The 19841-nt window shown below is 35.3% G+C and overlaps 1 protein-coding gene across 6 annotated transcripts in view; it reads right to left on the bottom strand.

Moving 5' to 3' along the window:
• Positions 1–19841, bottom strand: part of shdb (Src homology 2 domain containing transforming protein D, b) — a 65697-nt gene that overhangs the window by 2471 nt on the left and 43385 nt on the right. For all 6 annotated transcript variants that reach the window (XM_021469342.3, XM_073936649.1, XM_073936648.1 and 3 more), the window contains 2 exon segments: positions 17859–18024; positions 7991–8110 (listed from right to left, as the gene is read on the bottom strand). In XM_021469342.3, coding sequence (XP_021325017.1) covers positions 7991–8110; positions 17859–18024 — 286 coding nt within the window.

Raw genomic sequence — 19841 nt, 5'->3', positions numbered from 1 at the left:
ATAAACAATTTAATAGTTAAAAAACTATAATTAAGAAACAAATTATTTATTTGATTACTGGAAAAGAATATTTGAACCTATCGGTTTACAATATACTGATGGCCTGTTTTTCTAGGCTTTATTGGTGATAATGGTTAGGAATGTTGGACCATTATTGCCTTTTTAGCATAAGCATAGGGCAGAAACTAGCCACACAGTAATGTATGAATTGTGGAGTGAGCTAAAAAAAAATATATATATATATATATATATATATATATATATATATATATATTTTAGTTAGTAAGTATATATATATTTTATTCTTGCCATAATGAAAAAATATTTGTATAGCAACTCATGTTCTGTTATTAATATTGTAATAATAAACTTTAATAGGTAAAACTGTCCAAGATATAAACAAAAGCAAGTGATCCATAAAAGTTTGATAAAAAAAAAATCTTGAACAGTTATAAAAATTCTTATAATCATTAAAATAATTTATAAAAATATTTAAAAATAATCAAAAATGACCCAATAAGAATATAAAAGCAACTTCAGCTCAATAAAGCAGGTTAGGCAGAATAGTGCTATTTACTGATGTTTTGTTGCGAAACTAAATATAAATCTACATTATTGATGCTGTAAAAGAACCTTATGAAACTGAAAATAATCACATCAATCTTTCACTGGGAGATTTCAGTGGCTGAACAACACGTCTGTGCATATAAGTCATTCATAACACAACACAATCTAACATATTTTAGTCAGGCTAAGCTTAGGTTTAAAACAGAACATTACCTGTCTAACAGTAATACTTCAGCCATGGTGTCGTCCTTCCTCCAGCGTGCTAAAGTAACTCCAATATTGATTCAGACTTTTAAAAGTTTCAATTCAACATTTGATTTCTCCTTGTCTGTCTCGTGACCGCACGGCGATTATGCAGACGGGCACGCGGTATGGCGTATCTGCGTGAACAGATGCGCAGAAGTCCGAATCTACATTTGCTGACAGACAGTCTGAGCTGCTTATTGGAATTATGGGAGATGTCGCTCCAACAATATTTATTTGGATGAACATTTTTTTAGTTTTATGCTTTACCCAGAATATAAAAATACATGTAAACACATTTAAATCATTTACTGTAATCATTACTATTGGACTGTGAAGAGACTTTCAAATAGCACAACAAAAAATGTTTCTGAAGACAATCACCTACTGCACCTTTAATGATATGGTGCAGTTCCAGAAACTTTCTAATTCTCTGTTCATCCGTCTGACTTTACAGTCAGTTTTCTCACCTAACAACCACACAGAAAACCCTTGCAAACCCAGAGAACAACGTTTCTTCAATATAGTCTTGGAGACCCACCTATCAGAATGTTTTATGCGTTTCCCTGATTTAAAACAGATATTTTATCAAAAGCAAAAATTACATAAGCCTGTAAAAACCAAAATATGTCAAAAAATCAAAAAGTGATTTATCATACACAATGTATATACCTGTAGCACCATTAGGCACTACAGCATCACCAAACCATAGTACTTGCAAACTAAACACTGATATTTTCCAATTATGCAACTTGAAAGCTTTAATTTAACATGATCCCTAGGTGGAGTCCTGTATTCGAGTCATGATTAACCATGATAAGGAGGACATCTAATGGTTAAAAGAATATCATAAGTTAAATGTGGCCTTCTGTAAACATTTTTCTCAACTTCCCCTTTAAGACAGCTCAGTCCAAACTGCTGGATTTCTATGTATGGGAACAGGAAGTAATTGCTTAGTTTTAAGCTGTCATTTTATCGTACAGTACAGTTCACCTTAAGTATTAATGAAACAAGGACGCCCTTTTCAAAATCAAGCAACCTCTGAAGCAGCGCATTAAAATTCAAGACTTAACGTGTTCACAGAGTGTGTCATCTCCAGAAAGGTATTATCTACCAGGTATGTGACAAACAATGTCACTTATAGAAGGTTCTGGGCTCAAAATAAAGCCTGTGAATCTTAATGGAGGCTCGTTCTAAGCTCTCGGCGTTGAGCCGGAGTCACTTTGATTTAGATCAGACCTCTGAGGCGGTTGGCATCCCCCATTATGACATCAGACAGCCCCGTTCATTCATTCCCACAGCTGTCAAACAAATGCAGTCTGAATGGGGCTTGTTCAAATCTGATTTGTTGCTGAACATGTTCAGGAGTGTTTCTGCATGTGACTTATAAAGTTTGCTCTTGCAAAATAAGGCGTGAATGATTATTACTGAGTGTCATCAGGTGTGCGAAAGAACACATGGAATTCACCAGCAACTAAACAGAACTCCCTAACAAACACCGATAACTCCCAGGCAATTTATTGGAAGTCTTTAGCAATTACCCAGAACTTGTTAACGACTTATAAAAAAAAGAAAAAAAGAAAAAAAAAACACCCAAACTCTCAATTCACTAATCAAAACACCCTAAAATTCCACTTATATTCACTTATATTATATACCTCCTTGACCACAACTTAAATGTAATCACAACCAATCAGAACACCTGGAACTCTCTTACTCACCATCTGTAACTAATAACAACCAATCAGAACAACCTCTCAAACCACCACCTGTACCTAATCCGCTTGTTAAGTCATGGTGATCAGTGATGTATCGGAATACTAGCTGCATCTAAAATGGCACACTATACACTCATGCACGATGTATTTACACACTCAACAGCATAGTACATGTATGTAGTGTCGTCCCAAATGGAACATTAAAGTTTTTTTACTAAGCGGAAATTCAAACCCTTTCCCTGATGACGTTTGACGGTCTCCAAATCAGTAAAATAAATGACCAAACTATCAAATAATCCAGCCACGAGTATAACCGCATTTACCATCGGCAGGCGCTGTAATCCCTCTCGTAGGAGAATTTTGCTTTCACCATCCAAAATAAATTAAGTTACTCAACATGTGCGCCTGATAGCTCCGCCCCTTTCGCTATGTGAACAAACCTGCGGTCGTTGAGTGCGTGAAGTGTCCATCATTACACACTTCATTTTACCGGCTGAATGAGTGCATCATCCGGGTAATTAAAGTGCACTTATTATTCTTCAGTTTTCAGTGTGAACGCACTACACTACTTGCACTATTTATACAACAAAATGGCATAGAATAGTGCATAAGTATGCGTTTTGGGACGCAGCTACTGTTTCCGGGTCCGCGCCGCTACTCATTTGAATTGAGAAAATATTCGTTCATGACCATATCACTAAGAATATATCATATCACACATTAAAGTCAATTTTATATAAAATCATAGAGAACACATCATTCTGCACTTTCTGCATCACAGACATCAATATTTTATCAATTTATAAAAATAAAAAAAAGATCCCATTCTGTCCATCGGATATTAGGCATGGTTATATATATTGTGATCACAATTTTCGAAAGTATTGCATCGCTTTATAAACGTTTAATATTACCATTTGAAGACTCTCCCCATATAGTTTGATAGAGCGATTGGGCCTGGAAGCCGATTCGCGTGATGTCACGCTTAACAAGTGGATAACCTTTAAGAACACCCAGAACTTACAAACCATTACCCGTTACTAATAACAACCACTCAGAAAACCTGGAACTCCATAAACACAACCCGCCATAACTAATGACCATGCACAACACCTAGAACTCTCTATCCACCACCCATAACTAAAAACAACCACTAAGGATATCTGGAACTCCCTATACTCCATAAATTCCCTAATTCATCCACAAAACAAAACAATTACCCAGAACACCCTAGCAATACGTTTCATCATGTTGAGCATACAGTACTGTGCAGAGAGTTTGACTCGAGCGGAGGGTTGCAGGTTCAAGTAGTAGGTGCTGTGAGTAAATAATCAACACTCTCACCACTCTCAAAACCACAGCTAACGTAGGTCACTTGAGCAAGGCACAAAAACTGCTTTCAGATTCCGTAGGCACCGCAGCAATGGCTGCCAACTTCTCCAGGTGTGTGTTCATGGTGTGTGTGTGTGTGTGTTCACTTCTATGTGATGGGTTAAATGCAAAGCACAAATTTCACGTATGGACCACCATACTTGGCCGCAGGTCATGACTTTCCCATCACTTTCATTTTCCCTGCTTTACTCATAACTTATGAAATTCCAGTACTAAGCGTACAAAACACTGAGTGTGCTCAGGTCTGTACAATGATACTTAGAAATCCCTATTACCAACCGCAAGTTCCCATCAAACCATCCAGAACACCATGAACTTACCCAATATCCCCTAGCAACTGGAGTGCTTTTGCCCATGACTTATGAAATGTGTGTTTGCAATACAAGACAAGTGGGTGTACTCAGTGTCTGAAATGTGAGATTTGTGTGTAGAACTCCCTAGCAACTATCCAGAACTATCCTGAACATCCTAGCAACACTATTCATGTAGTTGAACATGTTCTGGAGTGTTTTTTACTACTACTTAAAAGTGTATGCTTGCAGTATATGGCGTGTGCGATTACTGAGTGCATTCAACTGTGTAAAAGGCCACCTAAAACTCCCTAGCAACCACCAAGAACACCCTAGCAACATGATTCATGTTGTTGAACACATTCTGGAGTGTTTTTGCCCAAAACTTATGAAGTGTGCTCTTGCAATATGAGGCGTACGTGATTACGGAGTGTGTTCAGGTGTGTGAAAGGCCTCCCGCTACTTCTGCGGATTTCTGCAGGTCATTCATATTCATTAAAGGCAGCAGGAGGAGCTTTGTGAACTGAAGAGCTGTTCACCTGGCTGATTACAGCTCGGGGAGAATAAAAGAGAAAGAAGAAAGAGGAGGGGAGCAGGGGGCTCTGGATCAAGACAGTAATTAGAGCTGCGAGATTTGACCAGATAAGCACTATCGCTCTAGCTGATAGCCTATCGAAAAGCACATCAGTGTGCAAATGAGGCAGGGCCGTTTTTGTCTGAAGAGGCTGGGGAGAAAATTAAATAAAAAATTGAGACAATAATCAGAACGATGAAAGCGTAAAACAATAGAAAAATCTAATAATTTGATATTTGAGATCAAATGGTGTATGAATAGGTAATTTAAGAAAAACGGGGAGCAGACAACGACTCCACATTTATGGAAATTTATTCATTCATTTCTTTTCTTTTCGGCTTAGTCCCTTTGTTAATCTGGGGTCGCCACAGCGGAATGAATCGCCAATTTATCCAGCACATGTTTTACGCAGCGCATGCCCTTCCAGCTGCAACCCATCACTGGGAAACATACACTCAATTACACACATAGACTACAGACAATTTAGCTTACCCAAATCACCTATTGTGTATGTCTGAACTTGTGGGGGAAACCAGAGCTCCTGGAGGAAACTCAAGCGAACACAGGAAGATTGTTGGAAATTATTTTTTACAAAAGAAATAAAACATCACTATAACCAAAATGTCAAATACCTTGATTTTCATTGACTAAAAAGATGAATTTCTACGATCATTTCCATGTAAAACTGTTGTATCCCTCCAGAATTTAGCGATTCTGCAATCGCTGAATTTAAAGGTGCTGTTTTTGACTCCTCTAAAGCATAAAAATACCATAATATGTTTGCATATATTTAAGAAACATGCTAAGTGATCATTCGTGTTTATCTGAAAAACAATGCTAAAGTCAGATATTCTGCTTTTAAAAAGTCTGTAACGTGCTGCATTGGCTGTCTTTGTTTTAGTTTTTTAATTCGCCCACTGCCAGTTTAGCCAATTATATTTCAGCACCCCAGGTTGCCTTCGTGGAAAACTGCGTATTTCATTCATTCATTCAGAACGGCTCTCAAAGCACTTATCCACGATCGAAATTCGACATCCGGTGGACAGTAGCGGATATCTGTAATAAGACGCAGATTTAGACGTCCACATGAGGTTATAAATTTAACGAACGTAAACATTGGGTAAACAGGTTACATTAAAACCCTGTGTCATAACAACAAGCTACGTGAGGTGATTTGCAGTAATTAGCAATTTGGCTGTTTGCACCAGACGAAATACAACAGAAATTTAAATACAGCCAATCAGAAGCACAGAATATGCACTTACTGCACTTCAACTAACATTATTAAATGTACATGCTCAATCACTATGTGTTGGTTTTGAGGCTCAGTTTTAAAGTTCAATTTAAAATGGTTTATTTTATTTTCAAGATCTGAGGTGAACTTATCTGCTGATGCTTTCAGTATATAAAATTAAATGTCATATAAAATGCCATTCAAACTCGCACTATTAGCATTGTCAGTTTTCTGTTGCAAGAAAATAGAAGGTGCAAGAAATAAAAGCCGTTTCTAATATATCAATTTCAGGTGTTAGAACAAAAACTCAGAAAATAGTCCTTCAATCTGATGCTGTTGCTTTATATAAAACACAGTTTAAATCAGTCGTCAGATTCATTGGTGCTCAGTATGGAAAACTAGCGTTTGTTCTGATCCAGGAATGCAATACCCACTGGTTGTCAAACTGACATACTGCATCTGTAACGCAAAATCAAGCAAATGGCACAAAATTGAGAAGCTTTACATTTTTTTAAGAGCAGCAGATTTCCAACATTGTTTAAATTTATTCCACGTCATCTGCATAGTTTTATATTAAATAATATTATATTGACATATAGAAAGTGCTTATTGAACTTGCAATAACTTGAGTTGTCAGACGCGGCACAACGCTGCACTTTTTTCTCCCTATAGGCCACTTATCATCGCCTATGTATCATTTGACAAAATTGCAATTTACCTTTATCCAAAGCCTGTTTTTGGTTTCAATATTTTTTTATAAGAAAATTTCACTGACATTTACTTGAAAATACACTTTTTGTAGACATAAACATAAAACTTGCATTCAAACAATTAAAGATTTGAAAAGTAAATAAAATAAAATAATAATTGAAAACAACAACAACAACAAAAAACAGTCATGAAAATAATAATTACTTAGTACTAATAAAAAAATAAAAATAAAAATAAATAAATAAATAAAAACACATTCCCCCGACCAACCACCCACCAGTGTTATCCAACAATAAACGTAGGTACTAAAGGCATAGTAAACATATTAATTACAAGTTTGTAAAAAGGAAATAAAAGGTGACCAAATTTTGCCAAAAGCAGAACCTTGTCTATTAAGGTATATTTGATTTTTTCCAGATGTAGTGTACCTGTTAACTCTGTCAGCCATAATTCTAGAGTTGGAACTTCTTTTTTTCTTCCAAAACAAAAGGATGAGTTTTTTGGCAGAGATCAACCCATATGAAACAAACTGTTGTTGTACCTGTGTAAGTCTCAAGAATTCTTCAGAAACTCCAAATATAATTAATATAGGATCTGGTTCAATCGGAAAGTCTAGTGTAGCTGAAAAAACTTGAAATATTTTGTTCCAGAAACTCTGTAATTTGGGACATATAACATAGAAATGAGACTCTAAGAATCTAAGACAGCCTGTTTGAATAAGGCTATGTTCGTTAATGTTTGCTAAAATTGTTAATTTAAAAAACATTTCTAATGCTATTGATGAAGAGTTTTGTTTATTAGTCATTCATGCATTAAATTTGACATGTAGGCTGCAAAATTAGTCATTTTAGTGATGTATAATTTTATGAATAAATACTTATTGATAAAATAAACAGTATTATTAGAATAGCATTTACAAATAAATAGTACTTTATATATTTTTGCTAATACTAATAAATTACATTTAACTATTCTGCAATTTCTTTGAAATGTTTACTTAGTGCTCCTGTATTATTCTTTATTCATATGCAGCCATGCATTCATAAACTACAAAATACAATTACTTTAAAATACCTAAAGGGTGGGGAAAAAAGTTAGTAACAATGAAGAACAAAAACAACTAAGATCCAGACAACTAGACACAAATGAAGCAAAACACAAGACGATTAGCTGGAATGGGGTAATAGGGAGAAGATTTGCTCACTTCATTTACCGGTAATGGAGAGAGCAGAGAAATGAAAAGAAAGGAGCGAGTCTTTACCTCAGCGAGAGTGAATAGTCCAGGCGACTGGTCTCGCTGTTTCGCACCAAATAACTGCACTCCTTACAGAGGGTCAACAGAGACTCGGCTTCCGAACGAGACAGAGAGCCATGATACCATCTGAAACAAAACAGGTGATGTCACACAACAACAACAAATGATGTCATGACCAGTGTGCAGAGTTTCTGCAGGCTTCATCAACAAATGTTATTTCTTAACTACATATTTTAATGTGTCAAAACAAGAAAACTCTAGTTGTATACACTTTTTTTCGACAATGTTTCTTTTTTTTAATAACAGTTCAACATTGTTAAAAGTATATTTATTATGAAGAAAAAACTACACGAATAATCAAACTATATTTGTTTGCTTTTGGTACATATTAATTGAGTATTACTCCAATTTAACCTAATGCGTTTCTGTTATAAAACCTTAAGTTTCATGTCTATTTATAAATATTATGTCAGCAAATATAAACAAATATAAACATAAAATTTAGATAGATTGTTGGTGATTGAATGGGTTTCGGTCCGATTGGGTAACATTACTTCGACAACTTTTAAAATTAAGACCTGCTAGAAATCATTTAAAACCTACAACACAATATTTCTGTAAATTTAAGACTTTTTAAGGCTTAAAATTTTATTTTTTAAATTTAATACATTTTAAGACCTTGCGGTGTCCCCTGAGAGTCAAATTAATGCAGATCCAGTATTTAGGCATTTTAATGCTCATTTTACATGCAAACAGTTCAGGAAATTAAAGCTAAATGATATCACTGATTTCCGTACAAATGCAAGCTTCAAAAGATTATGATTATATCATTTGTTTCCTGTTTACAAATGGTTGAATAAAGATGTAAATAGTGAAATTTCAATAAATTTTTATCTGTACAGTTCAGTCAGTTCAGTGTAAATTCAAACCATTAAAATACATGCTTTATTAACCTTTCAAAAATGTAACTAAATTAACCAATTAAAAATAATAAACAAATAGTATTATCAATTGTACAGCAACATAAAATGCTTTCTTATAATTACTATATAATCAAAGTTATTTAGATTATGATTCATTTAGTATAACTGATAAAAAAAAAACATAAAACATAATAATAAAAGCACAATTGATATTTAATATTTATATTTTAACTTCAATAATTAGCCAAAACTCTAGAAACCTCTAGATTAACTCAATTTGAACTAAATAATTTTTATTTTTTATTTATGTTTTTTATTTTCAGTCAGATATAAGTAAACTTCGCAAATAATTGAAAGAAATGGCATGTAGCACATTGAATAAAACATTAAATTTTAAAAACAAAAGCATCAATAATATTTATTACGCAAAAACGACACAAAAAAACAAACAAAAATGGCTTAATTATTCTAGTATTATTTACTCATCAAATAAATCCGCTTAATACATGGTAATATACATCAAAATAAAAAAGCAAAATATACCGCAAATCAAAACAAAAGCAGTCAATACACAGAAGCACAGTAACAAAACAACTTATTTAATTTCAACAGGCCACAAGGGCAAAAAGCAGTACTGAAAAGCAAAATGACTTGTGCAAGGATCAATACCACAAACATGTCTGACATGGCACCTGTAAATATTTAGCGAGTGAGCAGTGTGTGTGTCGTGTTCCTCATGAGACCTCAGCTGTCGTCTGAGGGTGATGTGTTTGGGGAATTTTGTTTTCTCAACAGCTGACAAATCTGCAGCAATATTTTGGACGCACTTGACTGCGCTTTCTAATGGCCTAACCATGCACACCATGCCATAAATCATATTCTCATACTCATAAAATAAAATAATAACACCCTAGGCAAGATGCGAGACGTCACATTGCGAGATCATCAAGATATTATATTGTCTAAGAGGTGCCATAGAATGAATAGAATGATACACCTAAGCATAGCTGAATAATAGGAGTTCAGTTCATGGAAAGACATACTGTGAGCCTCAAACTCTATTGTTTTCTCATTCTCATACCAATCCTGTGAGTGTAAAATTCTAGAACAATCCGAACAAAAAACTGACTCTGATGATCGACATAATATCATTGATACACATGCCCCAGGGCTGTGTTTGATTGGCTAAAACATTTCCTAGTGATGATTTTTTCCCCTTATCTTTAAGTATGTCTAAGATTTTATCAAGCATAATATTGTGAGACTCTTATTATGGATATGCATAAGTCTTATTTTAAAAAAGGATGGGCAGAGAGACTAAAAAGGGGCAGTTTTGTGAAGCAGACCACAGTGTTCACAGTGTGTCAGAATACAAAATGCACGTTATATGGATTGCAAATTTATTCAGCATCCCCCAAAGAGGCATATATTGAGGCATATATTCTGTTTAAATGTATCCTTTGTTAGTTTAATGTGTTGTGAAATTTGCTGTGTATGTTTGTAAAGAGGCAATAAACACATGTAAACTGCCGAGTATAAGGCCGCATTTATAATGCACTGTTCAAGTGACATAACTCAGATTTTTTTCTCCCATGTGGCACAGATCGGATATGGCTCATGTACATGTAATAGGGATGGGAAGATTAACCGATATATATCGATACGCGGTCATGCGCGTGCACGATGCGAGTGCATCGGTTGAGCAGCAGAGGATGAATGAAATTGTGGAAGCATATCGAGATGCATCGGTTTTTGCGAGATGCATCGATTTTTCCGAGATACAGCTTATATTTTTAATATAGAATGTATTTTTTATTTATTAACAAGTGTTGTCAACCTGTTTTTGGCGCATAATTTAATCGACCTACATAAAGTAAGCCTTAGCAACGGATTTGCGGATGTGCACACACTACAACTCAGTGTATCAGGTGTGCGGATGAAGCTAGTGGAGCCCCCTCAGAAAGCGCGAGAAGCAAAACAAACATTTTATTCCCCACTGAGTTTTAAATCTAAAGTATGGCAACATTATGGATTTAAGGATGGACGACATGACAGGACAGATGCAATTTGCAAAATGTGCCGCGCATCTGTAAAATACGCGGGCAGTACGACTAATCTGAAATCTCACTTGAAGCGGCGCCACAGTGTTGTTGTGAAAGCATCTTCCAGTGTTTCTGCATCCCCGGCTTTCGCACTGCTTCAACCAGCTCCAAAAGTGGTGAGAAAAGCATTGCAAGTTTTTTTTCCATGCGCAACAGTTCTGCTCGCTCTACGCCAATAACGAATGCTATTGCATTGTTCATCTGCAAAGATATTCAGCCTAGTGTCACGGAGAACGAAGGTTTTAAACACCTCCTCCTGTTAATTTTTATTTAATTATAATAATAATAATATTAATAATAATAATGATAAAAATAATTGGGTGTCACGGTGGCACAGTGGTTAGTTTGACCACCTCACAGCAAGAAGATTGCTGATTTGTTATATTTTTATTAGCCTGTTGTTTACAGTGACAGTGATGTTTCAAAGCAGCATAACACTGCTAGTTCACGACCTTAAGTTTTGAATAATCAGTGGCAAAATATATCTTTGTAAAACTTGTTTTCATAGTTGAAAAGTTAAATCACAATTCTTGTTGTGCAATGCTAAATTTATTTATGTTGAAAGAGTGCAAATATATACATTTTTTTTAATATATATTGCACTTATACATTCTGTTTATCTTGAAAATACTTAAATAATATGTGCTATAGGTTCTAAAATGGCCCTCTACTGTAAACTGAAAGTCTGGCTCTGAGAGAAGAGTCAGTTTGTAAAAAAAAGTCTTGGTTTTGCTTGGTTTATAAATAATCAAACTCATTCAATGGCACAGCATCCTCTTTCACATCATCTCATAAACTTGATCTAATTAGTTAGTGCTGAAATATCGCATCGTATCGTGATATGGGTGTGAATCGTATCGTGTTGCATCGCAATATGTCACAAATGTATCGCTAATATATCGGATCGTATTCTTTGTATCGAGATGCGTATCGGATCGGCATTATAGCTTAGATGCCCAACCCTAACATGTAAGCAGGAACAAGTCACATGGATTCCGATTTACTCAAATCAAATTCAGGCCTTGTTCATGTGGAAATTTATCCGATATGAATCGGATCTGTGTTCTCATGTCTGCAGTGTAAGCAGAAAGATCGGATTTTCACTTGTCAATGCGAGTCACGGGTCATTAAAAACTGTAGCAAATGAAAAGAATCATGCCATGGACATTACAACAAGATGCCTAAAGGGTTTAAAAAGCCTATATATCAAAAGAAGATAGACAAATGAGAACCTTTCTGTCATAAACTATAGTAAAACAGCTTGTCAAAAGCTGCAAACAGATTACATAGAGAATAGAGAAAAGAGCACTCTTTATCAGCTGTTAGTCAGCGCCCGCTCTTTTTTTCCTCCAGGTTATTGCGTCTTCGCCGTGTGCTTTGTAAATGCAGACGATCGGATATGAGTCGCTTTTAAAAGATGATTTAAGCAGGCCTTTTAAAAAAATCGGATACAGTCACAATACGAAATTGACCATCAAGATCTGCAGTGTAAATGAAGCCTATGGGTTTCATCCACGTTTATGCTCAGTGTCATATCACTTAGCTCTTATTGTGATTTATTTCTAGGGTGAAAGGATGCAGATAAATGTCATAAAACTCATCCATTTAGGCAGATGTTGGTATAAATTTTTGCCTGTGTTTTCATATATGTTAAAGCTTCAATATCAACTTTAATAAACCTTTGTTAGTCCCTTTTGTTAATTACAATTATAGTTGAATCTATATCTTATCCACAATACAACTGAAGAGAAAAACAGGTTACTCAGACAGCATGAAAAAAGCAGTTGTCTCCTCCTGTTTTAACTTATTTTTCGCTCCCACAACTGATAATTTTATTTGCTACCATTTAAATGCATATTATTCCGTTTCCGAACACAGTAGAGCAGTTTTGTGTTGCCAAATGCACCATTCTATGGTATTAACAGCACTTAACGAGGCACTGCTTGTAAGGAAGGTATGATTATCATTGATTTATGTTATTCTAGACGTTTATCAAAAACTACATATGAAAACAATAGTTTTCATGATAGATGATTTTGAATTACATAGTTTTGTTTATATCATACTATCTTTAAACCACTTTAGCTGAAATCAAGCATTCATCTTCTAGTATATTTAATGCTGCGGAAAGATTGAACATTTTTAGATTTAACTTTTATTCAATACTTTTGTTTTAGCCAGCAGCTAGCTCTCTGCAATTCTCACTGAAGCTAATCATTGTTGCGCCCAGTCAGTACCTGGATGGGAGACCATATGAGAGGCAGGTTGCAGCCGAAAGTGGTGTTAGTGAAACCAGCAGGGAGCGCTCAACCTGCGGATTGTGTCCTAACGCCTCAGTATAGTGAAGGGGACTCTATACTGCCCAGTGAACGCCATCTTTCGGATAAGATGTTAAACTGGCATCCTGGCCAAGGCCTACTGGCCTCTGTCAATCATGACCACCCAAACATCCCCATATCATAATTGGCTTCATCACTACACCAATCAGCTGGTGTGCGATCTGGCGCAATATGCCTGTCGTTACTTCATCCCGGTGGATGCTACACACTGGTGGTGGAAGAGGAGATTCCCCACAAAAATGTGTAAAGCGATTTGAGTGTCTAGAAAAGCGCAATATAAATGTAAGCAATTACTATAATTATTTATTTGACACAGGTTACTCAGTAAATTATCTGAGCTACGATTTTCTGGTGTCAAATCTGTTTATAGAGTAAAAGTGTTTAGCTTGCTGGACATTAAGCCAGTGAAGATAGCTCACTCACTCCTAACTAAACCTCTTCAGTAGAAGAAACTTAAAGCATCTACTCAAGCTGTTAAAATATATTTTGAAAAATGAATGACTATTATGAATGTGTGTATTTCAGTGTACATCACACAGCACGCTGTTTGTGTGTGTGGAGAGAAAAAGCAGGCACTGATCTGGGCTGTGAAGCGTCAGAGCAGTGCTCAGTTATATTCACAACCCTTCCAAATATGGTCAAAAGTGAGCTTTTCATTATAGGGATAATTTACTGTGTGTGTGTGTGTGTGTGTGTGTGTGTGTGTGTGTGTGTGTATATATATATATATATATATATATATATATATATATATATATATTAGGGATGTGCGGAGCAGCCGGTATTTGTATTTGTATTTGTTGAGGGGGGAAAAGTATTTGTATTTATATTTGTATTTGTATTCGAGTAAAATTCAAAATGGCGCAAAAATATATATTTTTTCTATTACACTTCTAATTTACGTTATAGTGAAAGTATTGTTTAATTATACCCATTATATAAATTATAGACATGCAATATTGGTTGTTGTTTTTGAACATGTGACAAGAAATGTCATTGAAAAGAAAATAACATAGAAGCCATTATCTCATCCATGGTTAAACCAACAACTAATAAAATACTATTGTGAATATTTTAAACCCCACCACCACCGTTCTTGCTGAAGGACACTGAATAGACAGAATAAAAACAAATAATATTTCAAAAAACTACTTCTTCTAAAAAGGACTTCTTTCCAATGCACAGAATTCCAAAAACTAAAATTAGCTAAATAAATCTAAATAAAACCCAGCCTGGGAGATCTGGCAGAACAAAAGTATTCTATATAATACTAAAAGATACAGCCCTGCTATTGTCATCTGCCTGCCACAAAACAGACACAAAGTTTTTTTTTTTTTACTTTTTTATGTTTGAAACTGACTTACTGGGGCAGAATGTGGCTTTGTTGATGGTTTGGTGCTTGTGGAGGATTTAGCAGAACATAGCTGTGCTGATTGAGGGGATTGATGCTTGTGGGGGGTTCACAGACAGTATCAGGAGAGGATGCTTTTAGTGCATGTGATAATACATTACATAGAAGGTTGCGCGGTGGCACAGTGAGTAGCACTGTCGCCTCACAGCAAGAAGGTTGCTGGTTCGAGCCTCGACTGGGTTCTCCCCATGTTGGCGTGGGTTTCCTCCGGTTGCTCCGGTTTCCACCACAGTCTAAACACATGCAATATAGGTGAATTGGGTAAGCTAAATTGTCCCTATTGTATGTGTGTGAAAGAGAGTGTATGGATGTTTCCCAGTGCTGGGTAGCAGCTGGAAGGGCAGCCACTGCGTAAAACATATGCTGGATAAATTGGTGGTTCATTCCACCGTGGCAACCCCAGATTGATAAAGGGACTAAGCCGAAAAGGAAATGAATGATTATGCATAGAAGATGTTGACAGATGTTTAATATCTCTGCCTCTGCTGATTTCACTTTTGCACACATACAGTATCACTTTGTTATATCTGCAGCACCATTGACTGTAAAATGCTTCCACAAAGAACATGAATTTTTATTTTTTTTACTGGTGGAGGACCAAGAAATGGCTCAGCAGCAGTCTCACTCTTTTTCATGGTGCCCAAATGTATTTGAGGAGTTTCAAGTTAATAAAAAGTGATGGGAAGCTATGCTGAGGTTAACTAGCCTATAGCATATATCTTGCTGTCTGCAAAAGACAGTAATGTAGACGTACCATATAACTCCCATAAGTGCATACTATTCGACACAACTGCAAAAGCATCGCTTTAACCTTTATAAACGAACGTTAATGTTACTCTGTCAACAGTCTATTGTCTAAATTACCGCGCTAACAGAGCTAACGTTGCGTAAACAGAGCACCCGATTGCAAACTTCAAAAATGCAGCGTAATGGAAAATCCCGAACAAACTCCGCTACAAGTTTATAAACTGCATCTGGAACCCAATTAAGGTACAAAAATCTATTTAACAAAAATAGTGATGCAGAGAAGTATTTTTTTCGCTCAGCCGAGCCTTCTCTGTCTGCTGCTGTGGAGAAGCCTGTGCCAGAGATCTTTTACCTCCGCCCCGCCCTCCGACTGAGCGTCTCTCTCGCTCTCTCTCTCTCTCGCTCTCTCTCTCACTCACGCACTGTGGTCTCAGGAGGAAACGCAGTTTTTTGATATAATGCTTTTCTTGCTCCCGAATACAAATAATTTTTCAAGTATTTGTTCGAAATAAGTATTCGTAAAAACACGCTATTCGTGCCTTTCCGAATACCGTATTCGGGTTCGGCTCCACCCTTAATATATATATATATATATATATATATATATATATATATATATATATATATATATATATATATATATATATATATATATATATATATATATATATATAAAATATAACATGAAACATTTTCTTTACAGTATTTGAACTTATCTAAGTTACATACCTATTACAGCAGGGTTTCTACAGGTTTCATCAAGTCAAATTTAAGACTTTTTAAAGACCATTATGAATTAAATTTCAGAATTACACAAGGCTAAAGGCTTAACGTTAAGGATTTTTTAATAGCCCAGTAAAAGCATTAAAAAAACATTAAAAACATATATTACAGTAAAGAAGACAATTTTGGTAAATAGAGTTAATAAACTTTTGATCAAACCTTTGGCGATGGAATGTTATGTGATTGAATGAGTGATAGTCCAATTGGTTAGCTTTACATGGACTTAGGAAAATAAGACCTGTTTAAATTGATTTGTTTGGACAGACATGTGTATAAGTATAGTGTATAGACCGTCATATTGGGGTGATATAAACACAGCCAGTCCTTTTTTTTTCAATTTAACAACATAAAAACAGTGGACCAATTAGAGCTGTTTTTAGATCGACCTCAACTTGACGTAGGAGTGCGGTCCCCCTGCCCACCAATATTGATTGACAGGCACGCGTCACCTAATCCTCAGTTTGTTGTTTCACATGCGCCATTTTCATCGTGTAAGTCAAAGAGATGTCACTAAAGGAACACTAGCTCTATTTTTAGATGCAAGGCTCATTGGGCTTAACACAAAATCAGCATTCACCCCATGATCGCCCTAAATGGAATTATTGTTTGTGACTTAGTTTGTTTGTAGGTAGCTTTGCAAACTAGTGTACTTTTCATTACGTCTACCTTAAGCTTCAGCCGATTGCATTACTTGAGGTCACAGACTCTAAGCGGGTCATCCGGTGCCTCAGTCAAAGTTAATTCAGTGTGTGCGGTTATTAGTCTCGGTGTACAAGCTCGGAACTTTAAACTAGCACACAGGTGGCTGTAAAACTGTACAAAGACACAAATGATTGTGTACTCTCTGCTTGGTCTGTGTCCGAGGCGTACATGTATGGCTGAATACTGATATCCTCATGCTGCTTCTCTCTGTCTGCCTGTTTGTTGCCAAAAACAGAGCGGGGGAGCTCTTGCCCCTGTCCCCTTGTTACGTTGGCTGTGAATTTGAAACTAATTTTCATGTGAAGCAACACACCCCTAAAACAGCGAGCTGTGTACACGACCCCAACATGACGCTTTTGAACACATTATAATAAAAACATCTGAACTGTGTGTTGAACTGAACCTAAACTGGCACACTCAGAAGAACCATAATATTAATATTAAATCATAAAAAAAGGGGTAAACTATGTGCCCTTTAAGATCTACAACACAATATTTGAGGGAATTTAAGAATTTTAAGGCCTAAAATTTAGTTTTTGAAGTTTAAGACATTTTAAGACTTTAAGAACCCGCGAATCCCCTGTACAATATTTAGATATTAGACAACAGTTTACCTTATAAAATCTATGCACTCTAGGGCACCTTTAAATGACAAAACACTCATGTTCTCCTTCCAAACCGGTATGACTTTTATATTGAATGTTTTGAACTTCATTCACTTTCACTATATGAACCAAAAAAGTTCCACAGAAGCAAGTAAATACAGGTTTGGAACTTCAGCAAATAACATTTCTTATGAAACAGCATTTTCTTAGCTTGTGTTCACGTTGAAAGCTCTAATAGTTTGTGGTAAGATGTTGGACGTACACTTGTTTCTCCAGGGGCAGGGAGGGATCCACTCTCTCCCCAATCATGGAATGAGGATCACTGGGCTTGCGGAGCTTCATGCTGCCTGTGGTCGGCGGAGCCCTGGAGCACCTCAGGCGTTCAGTGGGAGAACAGGAACGATCCCACTCGGCACCCTCAAACTGCACTGTGGGACACAGAGAGACGGAGGGGGAAAGAATTAGTTCGATGTAAAAGATCAGTAGAAAAGAGATTGAAATTTTGCCAGGTTATAATGCAAGTTTAAAAATGGTGGTTATGCAGAGCAGACGGAAACTCAACCAAGGCAAAGAGGAATAAAGTAAAAAAAACACAGTAAGATTGTAGGAAATTAAATTGGGATGTTTATAAAGGAAACATACAGAGTTCAGAGCCAAACAATATAATGTGAAAGACATCTGCTGATCCAAAGGGGAAGTGAAGTTTGGATCAAACAATCAATCCAAGAGTATAAACCAGGGATGCACAATTTATCGGTATATATCAGTGTTTAACGTTAGTCATTTAATTTGGATTATCATTACTACACACAATTTAAATTCAGTATCAAGTGTAAAAACCTAGTAGCATACAATTTTCCCAATTTTTTACCAATGTTACAAAATTTTTATTTAATATTATTTTGTTTATTAAAGGTATCGGTTATTAATTTATTCTCTATTTCACTCTCCTGCATTTAGATCATCACTGCTGACCCCAATTTGAACCTGCCATCAGGTGTGAAAACATTGTATAATTAACCAGCACCTTACTGATTATCGGCAGTGTAAGAATTATACACTGACAATTGGGATTTTTAGTAATGTTAGTTTGCGTAATACATGCTTCATGGAATCAAATGCATGTGTTTATTTAAATTACATTTAATTTATTCATAAAATGTATGTTTTCAATGTTTTGTGGTATTGGCTATTTAGTGTATTCTGACCTGATCAGCTATTTCGGCATACTTTGGGACAAACTATGCAAACAAGCCGTCCAATTTAAAGTTTTTAAACAATTTAAAGTTACTTTTAAGCGAAATATGTAAAAACACCTATTTTATGAAAAAAAAAATTGTTTTGTGAACTTCTTTTTCCGCAATTATGCATTCACAATGGTATAAACCATTATAGGAGTGGTCAAATGGATGTCTATTATTTTAATTATTAACATTATTATTTACAATATTAAATAATATTTATCTTATGTTATTTAGACGTCTTGTTTAGACGTCCTCCAGGGGGATCAAGTCTTAATTAGCTTAATTCGCACCCTGATTATCGGTATCAGTCATTTATATGTACATTCATTAATTGGTAGGAACTTAACTCCACATGCTCTTATATCATTTTATTTTTACATTTGGATTATTTTTGCCACACAATCTTTGAAAACGGTGATTTAAAATGTTTTAGCATCGTATCGGTTAGTGATATATCAAGTATACTAGTACTGCTAGGCATTTAATTCGACATGCTCATTTTATGGATTTGACATTATCTAATCATCTGATGCCCTCTTAAAAATATCTTCTATGTAATCATTAACAAATCTCAAACTGAATGTAAAGTTTAGACTTTTAATTTATTTAGAGAAATGATTCTAGAATTAATATCAGCCATTTGTTGGTTATTGCATATGAATTTAATATTTATAGATATAAATATTTATAGAATAATTATTTATAGATTTCTCATTAATTATTTTATATTTCTTTTTGTATTTTAGCTTAGGTGTTAGCATGTTTTTAACATTTGTACAATTTTCACTAACAGTAATATTAAGTTTTATTAATATTAGCAATTTTACATGAATATTAGGAACTTTTTTCTATGTAAAATGTTCATCTATTATTTATATTTAGTTAAATGGAGCTGTATAACAATTAATGAACACTTTTAAGATGCTATTACAATATATTCACAGCAAAGCTGGTGAAAGCTTGAACTGTAATTTGGGTGCATCCCCAGTAAAAGCAAGCCT

This window comes from Danio rerio, chromosome 22 (genome assembly GCF_049306965.1).
Source record: "Danio rerio strain Tuebingen ecotype United States chromosome 22, GRCz12tu, whole genome shotgun sequence".
Lineage (NCBI taxonomy): Eukaryota > Metazoa > Chordata > Actinopteri > Cypriniformes > Danionidae > Danio > Danio rerio.
This window is presented reverse-complemented; position numbering and strand designations above follow the sequence as displayed.